Source organism: Crocuta crocuta, unplaced genomic scaffold (genome assembly GCF_008692635.1).
Source record: "Crocuta crocuta isolate KB4526 unplaced genomic scaffold, BGI_CrCroc_1.0 scaffold636, whole genome shotgun sequence".
NCBI lineage: Eukaryota > Metazoa > Chordata > Mammalia > Carnivora > Hyaenidae > Crocuta > Crocuta crocuta.
Window position 1 is genome coordinate 1,351,439 of NW_027530380.1, and position 6,692 is coordinate 1,358,130.

The 6,692-nt window shown below is 54.6% G+C and overlaps 2 protein-coding genes across 2 annotated transcripts in view; one reads left to right on the plus strand and one right to left on the minus strand.

Annotated features, from left to right (window-relative positions):
- The window catches only part of IGHMBP2 (immunoglobulin mu DNA binding protein 2), a 24,688-nt gene extending 24,581 nt beyond the window's left edge, over nucleotides 1-107 (minus strand). The window contains 1 exon segment of the mRNA XM_077766564.1: nucleotides 67-107. Within this exon segment, the coding sequence (XP_077622690.1) occupies nucleotides 67-107 (41 nt within the window).
- Nucleotides 106-6,692, plus strand: part of MRPL21 (mitochondrial ribosomal protein L21) — a 12,980-nt gene continuing 6,393 nt past the window's right edge. Inside the window, exons 1-4 of the mRNA XM_077766565.1 lie at nucleotides 106-109; nucleotides 168-236; nucleotides 4,399-4,456; nucleotides 6,429-6,514. Coding sequence (XP_077622691.1) covers nucleotides 106-109; nucleotides 168-236; nucleotides 4,399-4,456; nucleotides 6,429-6,514 — 217 coding nt within the window. The remainder of the gene's footprint in view (nucleotides 110-167; nucleotides 237-4,398; nucleotides 4,457-6,428; nucleotides 6,515-6,692) is intronic.

Sequence of the window (6,692 nt, forward strand, 5' to 3'; positions counted from 1 at the left end):
GTGAGAGGAGGGAGCGGGGGGCGGGGCGTGCGCGTCTGTGTCCGCCCCGGTGCCTTCGGCGCTGACCGCTGCCTCTGATGCGGTGCATACAGCGCCGGCACGGCCATGGGTGAAACCGGGGTTCGCACCCCGGTTCCTTTAGTTAGTAGCTTAGTTACCGACGGCAGCCCTTCAACTTCTCTGCAGACCCTGTGTTCCTCGGGGGAGCCAACTGAGGCTCGGTTCAGAAAGCTTAGGTAACTTGCCCGGGGTCACGCAGCGGGGAGGTGGGAGAAGAGAGAGTCGGACCCCCGGGTCCCGCCGCAGACGCCTGTGCTCTACCATTGCCCCCAGGCTACCAGCCGCTCTTCAAACCTTCATTGTCCCCATCTGGAAAATGGTGACGGTCCTGGCCAAATCTTAACCCGTTCAGCAAAAGCAACAGCTGCGTCTTAAGCACTGGGTTTTTATGAGGCTAAAAAAAGTTAACATCCGGTAAAGACACTGTATTTTTTTTTTAATGTTTTATTTATTTCTGAGAGAGAGAGACAGCGTGAGCAGGGGAGGGGCAGAGAGAGAGGGAGATACATAATCCGAAGCAGGCTCCTGGCTCTGAGCTGTCAGCACAGAGCCCGAAGCGGGGCTCGAACCCACTAACCGTGAGATCATGACCTGAGCCGAAATCGGACGCTCAACCGAGCCCCCCAGACGCCCCTAAGACACTGTATTTTTGCCTGAAATGATTGGAGTGTGTATATGTGTGTGGGACTGTTTTAAGTATGTTTTAAAATTAGGCAAAATGTGTATTTGACGAAGTTAAAGAATTGTTCCCTTTTTTAGATGTGATAGTAGTGTCTTGGTTGTGTGGGGTTTTTTAAAAATGTTTATTTGTTTATGAGAGTGCAAGCGGAGGAGGGGCAGGGGGACAGAGGCTCCGAGGGGGGCTCTGTGCTGACAAGCAGGCAGCAGCAAGGGGGATGTGGGGCTGGAACTCACCAACTGTGAGATCCTGAGCTGAGCCTCACAGGTGCCCTTGTGAAACTTGGTTTTAAGTAGGCAGGAACATTTTTCACAAAAGCAGTGGAAATTACTCCTCTCAACCCGGTGTAAAACCTCGCCTGGAATGCTGTGTTCAACTCCAGACGCCCACTTTAAGAAACACAGATAAAGCGGAGTACAGAGGAGGTGACCAAACTGGGAAGCAGATGGGACCTTGAGGAGTGAGTGATGGAAATGACACCACAGTCCTCAGAGAGCTAAAGGGCGATCCCTCGGGAGAGGAGGGAGCACATTTGTTCCTTCCGGGGTCCAGCGCTAAGCTAAGGCCGTGGGCGACAGTTACAGGGAAACAGATCAGGTGCAGAAACTCTCCAACTGAGCCTTCAGTCCCCCGTCGGGGTAATTCATCAACGAGGGCTTCGTATGCGGGTGTAACAGAGCAGGCTTCATTCATTCACCATTTATTGGGCACCATTGGGACCATTTATGTGCCAAGCACTGAAGGAGAGAGTGGATGGAATACCTCAGTAATAAACATCAATAACCCTTTTAACGGAGCTAGAGTTCTGATCGGGGAGGGGGTGTGTAAAAAGACAGGCAAGTTTTAAAAATAAACAAGGGCTCCTGGATGGCTCAGTAGGTTAAGCATCCAACTCTTGATTTTGGCTTTATAAGATCAAGACCCATGTCAGGCTCTGCTCAGGCAACGTGGAGCCTGCTTAGGATTTAGTTTCTCTCTCTCTCTCTCTCTCTCTCTCTGTGTGTGTCTCCTTCCCCCTCTCCCTCCTCTTTTCCACTCCCTATAGGCCAGCCCCCCGACACTGTCAAAAAAATAAAACTCAAATTTTTAAAAAAATAAACAAATTACATAGTGTGCCAGAAGCTGGTAAGTCTTACAGAGAAAATAAAGTATAAGTTGGGAGGGAGGGGATCAATTTTAAAGAGAATGGTCAAAGAAGTTTCTCTTCTGAAATGATGCTTGAGAGAAAAGAAGGGAATTAGCCTTGTGGATTGCCACACGGCGGTGGGGGTGGGGGTGGGGTCCAGAGGAAGAACAGTCAAGGAACACAGGTTTTGAGGCGGGNCCCGAGCGGCAGGTGCAGACTGAACAATGAGATTGGGGGAGGGGGGGTCATGCTGCCCGTGCCCTGCCGGCCACTGCAAGGGCTCTGGCTGCTTCTCTGAATTACACAGGAAGCTCTTGGAGAGTTTCAGCAAAATAGTGACAGGACCCCACCTGGGTTTTAACAGGGTCACTCTAGTTACTGTGCAGAGAAGGGAGGTAACGGGGAGAGCAGGACGTTAGCGATAATCCAGGCAGGAGGTGGCTTGGAGAACGTAGGTGGTCAGAGCCCGGATCCCTTGAAGAGAAGAGCCAGGAGGACCTGCTGGTAGCCCAAGGCATGCGACAGAGGGTCATAATGATTGAGATTTTTGGCCTGGGCACCTGGAGAGATGAAGTTGCCCTCACGTGAGCTGGGGGAGGAGAAGCAGGCGTGGGGGGGTGACGGCAGACAGGTGGAGGGGCAGATCCAGGCTGCAGCCATAAACCTGGGTCACGGGTATGCAGGTGACGCTCGAATCCAGCCAGCTAAGTGCAGCCACCAGAGTGGCCGACCTTAGATAAAGGCAGAGAAGGTCGCAGGTCTAAACCCCGGGCACAGCAGGTGGTAGAGGGGAGGAGAAACCAGCCCACGAGGCCGATCATTGGGAGCACCTGCGGACAGGTAGCTGTAAAAGGGAGAATCTTCTGGTATGTCCATTATAGCTCGGAAAGAAGAGAAGATAGATGCAGGTGCAGGAAATATTTGACAAAAGTCAACACCTGTTCATAACAAAAACTAATAAATACAAAGGAAACTTTTTTAATTTATTTTAAGCAGGCTCCATGCCGAACATGGGGCTCAGACTCAGGACCCTGAGATCATGAGCTGGATGCTCTGGTGCACCTGAGTGGCTCGCTCGGTTAAGCCTCCGACTCGAGTTCATCTTGGGTCATGATCTCACGGTTTGTGGGACCCAGCCCTGAATCAGGCTCTGTGCTGACAGTGGGGAGCCTGCTTGGGATCCTCTCTCTCTCCCCCGCCCTTCCTCTCTCCCTCTCCCCCCTGCCCCCGCTCTCCCCTGCCCACTCTTTCTCTCAAAATAAATAAACTTAAAAAAAAAATTTTTTTTAAAGCATCCGACTCTTGATTTCAGTTCGGGTCATGATCTCACAGTTTGTGGCTTTGACCCGCATCCGGCTCCATTAGACTCCACACTGAGCATGGAGCCTGCTTGGGCTTCTCTTTCTCCTCCTCTCCCCGGCTCGTGCCCTCTCTACCTCTCCCAAAATAAGTCAATAAACATTTAAATTTTTTTAAAAAGTCAGATGCTCTACTGACTGAGCCAGCCAGACGCCCCCACAAAGGAACTTTAGTAACAGAATCTTCAGAGATAAATGAGTAAATAAACCCTCACCAGTCACTGAGTTGCTGCCCTCTGCTTTTTGCCCCTAAGCTCTGCATCTGATTTCTGGGCTCTCGACTCAGTAGGGGGTGGCTGCCTTTGTCCCTGGGTTATTGGTCACCTCCTGCTGCCTAACAAGTTACTCCAAAACCTAGCAGCTGAAGATGACTAGCATTTATTACGTCACACCATTTCTGGTGGTCAGCAGTGCGGGAGCGCTTTCACTGGGTGGTTCCGGCTCTCGTTAGACGGCAGCCAAGCTGTCAGCAGGGGCCGGACGATCTGTTCCTTTTATTTTTTTAATGTTTGTTTATTTTTGAGAGAGAGAAAGGGAGACACAGAATCAGAAGCAGGGCTCCAGGCTCCTAGCCGTCAGCTCAAGAGCCCGACGCAAGGCTCGTACCCACGAACCGTGAGATCATGAGCTGATGTGAAGTCAGACATTCAACCAACTGAGCCCCATGGGTGCCCCAAGGATGATCCATTTCCAAGCTCACTCCTTGCTCATTGGCAGGAGGCTCGGATCCAGTGTTTTGTAACCTAATCTCAGCAGTGCCATGCCGTGACTGCTGCCACATGCCCTTGGCCACAGCGACCGGCCCGTCCGAGGGACAGTGCAGGGGTGACAATACTCCTCGGGCGTCTGACCCTACCAGGCACCTGGTGGTCAAGGAATGGACTCGTGGGTGAGGGATTCCGGTTTTAGGCTCTTCTAAACAATGTGACCAGGGGCACCCGGCCAGCTCAGTTGGAAAAGGCATGTGACCTTGATCTCAGGGTCGTGAGTTGAAGCCCCACATCGAGTGTAGAGATTAACTGGATAAATGATGTGATGGCCACACCCTGACACACACAAGCAGACGCACTGTGGTGGGTGTGGTAACTCGGCCCCGGCAGCGGTGTTGTGTGTGTAGCCCTGTAAAGAGCTGTGGCGTTTCCTACCAGTAACCGCCCTGTGTCTTGTCCCCTCAGCTTCCCTGGGGCCCGCTTCCAGAAGGTTCAGCTCGCAGAGCACATCAGACCCGCACAGGTAATGTCCAGACGTGACCTCCGGCGACCCTTCGCTGGTGGGACTATCTTTCTAAAGCCAAAACAGCATGTGCATGGGTTTCAAGAATATTTCCGTTTTTCTCTCAGCTTTTTTGATAGTGTTTTTCTAAAACCCTTGACATAAATGTAGATGGAGCGTCCAGGGCCGAGGCGAGTGAGCTCTCTTCCGTAGCCTATTTATCAAGGAAAGGCTTTAACTCTCAGAGGCTTCTCACTGGCAGCATGGAAGGTTGTATTGGGATTTTTAGGAGGAACTTAAATACCGTTTGGAAGAGCACATTCAGTATCAAAGTACCACATTTAGAGGAAAAAGCCTTGAACATGAACTACAGAGAGTAAACCTGACGAGGCCACGCCCACCAGTAGGAACACCCAGGGGCGACGCAGAAGAGCAGGTAAAGTAAGGAGCTCGGGTCCTGTCCCGGCCCCGCCTCTGCCAGTCCTGGTGGGTCCCCGAGCAAGGTCACCCGCTCTGAGCTTTGTTCCCTCTTCTGCAAGATGGAAGTGATGTTCATATCCGTTCGGAGTCCCGTGAGCACTCAGTAAGCGTCCACGTCTGCAGAGCTTAGGGCCTGGCGTTCGGGCCGTCGTCATGGTGTCAGCCGCCCCCACATCGCAGGCGCTCAGCACTGGAGAGGCTCAAGGCTTGTGCACGTCGAGAAGACGAAAGGCCGAATCCGTTTACAGAGAAGCTCCTGGGGGGGCTTTAGTAGTTAATTCAGCCGGTTCTTCCTGTGTCCTCTGGGCCCCCAGCTTGCCAGTCGCAGCAGGGTACCGTCCGGCCCGGCGGGCGGCCAGGCTCCCACATGCAGGCTCCGCGCCACTTGGTCCGCCAGGGTCACTGCCTGGCCACAGAGCCCAAGCGTGTTTCCAGGGCCCCAAGGGTGGCACGGCGGACAAGCCCGGTTTAATTTTGTGGCCGGTGGACCAGAGTTCCAGCCTGGCAAGAGTTCGATTCATGGGTCTGCGTGGAGCCCTTGCTGACGGCCAGCGACGCAGGGCCCCGAGACCTGCCGCAGCCTCGTCTCGCCGGGCTCTGCAGCAGAAATGCTTGCCTCCCACTGTCCTGCAGCAGACGGCAACAGAAGCTCTAGACGGTTCTGAACAATTCAGTTTGGGCTCTCCTGCACTCTCTCCTCTTTGTAAACTTCAGGGATTTGAGGCAAAAATAGATCGGGAGGTTAGGAGGACCCCACCTGCCTTCTTTCACCTCCAGGCTCCCAGCCCGGTGCGCCCGGCTCCAGTACTGCGGGCCGACGCCAGGGTGACGCGGACACACTGGCGACAGCACCGCCTCTGCTCGAGCGCATCCCCGTTGCCCGCTCCTTCCTGTCCCTGCCCGGGGAGGCACCCCGTCCCTCCTGTCCCTGCCCGGCCCTGGGAGGCAGGTGCACAGTGAGGGAAATGGGAGCGCAGGCTAGGGAGATGCGTGCCAAGGCCGTGTTACTCCAGTGGCCTAGCCTGGGTTCAGACCCACCCGCCTGGTGGGAGTTGGAGGCTGGGGCTGACCGGGCCGGGGAAGAACCCGGGAAGTGGTTCTGACGGGCGTCCTGCCCTGGGCCCTCGAGTGCCAGGGTGAGGCACAGGGGGCAGCGGGGAGTGCAGAGCTTCTGTCTCCCTGTGGAGTGTTGGGGGGGGGCAGCGCTGCAGCCATACATCTGAGCACGTGTGCCCTGGGGACCCTGAGTGCCCAGTCTCCTCGGAGGGGCCCCTGGCCCAGGACCTGGCTGTTCCAAGGAGGGCTCTTCTGGAATAAAGTGGTTGGAATTACGTTTGGATCGTGAGTGATTAGTGGATGTTTCTTGGAATCCGTGCTCCTTCTGAGAGGCCATGCAGAAGCCTGTCCTCAGTCACACTGACGGGGTCACGTGGCAGCACGGCTGTGAGCTGGTACTTGCCAGCCCCCCCCAGCACCCGGGCCCCCCCCACTGGAACACAGGAGCNTTTTGCAGGTACGTTCCTAAGACATCACTGAGTTCACCGCCTTGGCCAGAAATTGTTCTGCCAGACGCGGCTGAGGAGACCAGACACCATGCAGGTAATGGGGGGGGCGGTACCCCCTCCTCCACAGAGGTGGTCACCTGGCCCTAGAGCAGGAGAGCACAGCCCCGGGTGCTCCAAGGCCCAGGGCACTGCGAATGCTCAGGCCCAGTTTTGCCCAAAAATGTAAATGCTCATTCACTTAGCAAACATTCCTGAGCAGCATCGGTGTTCAG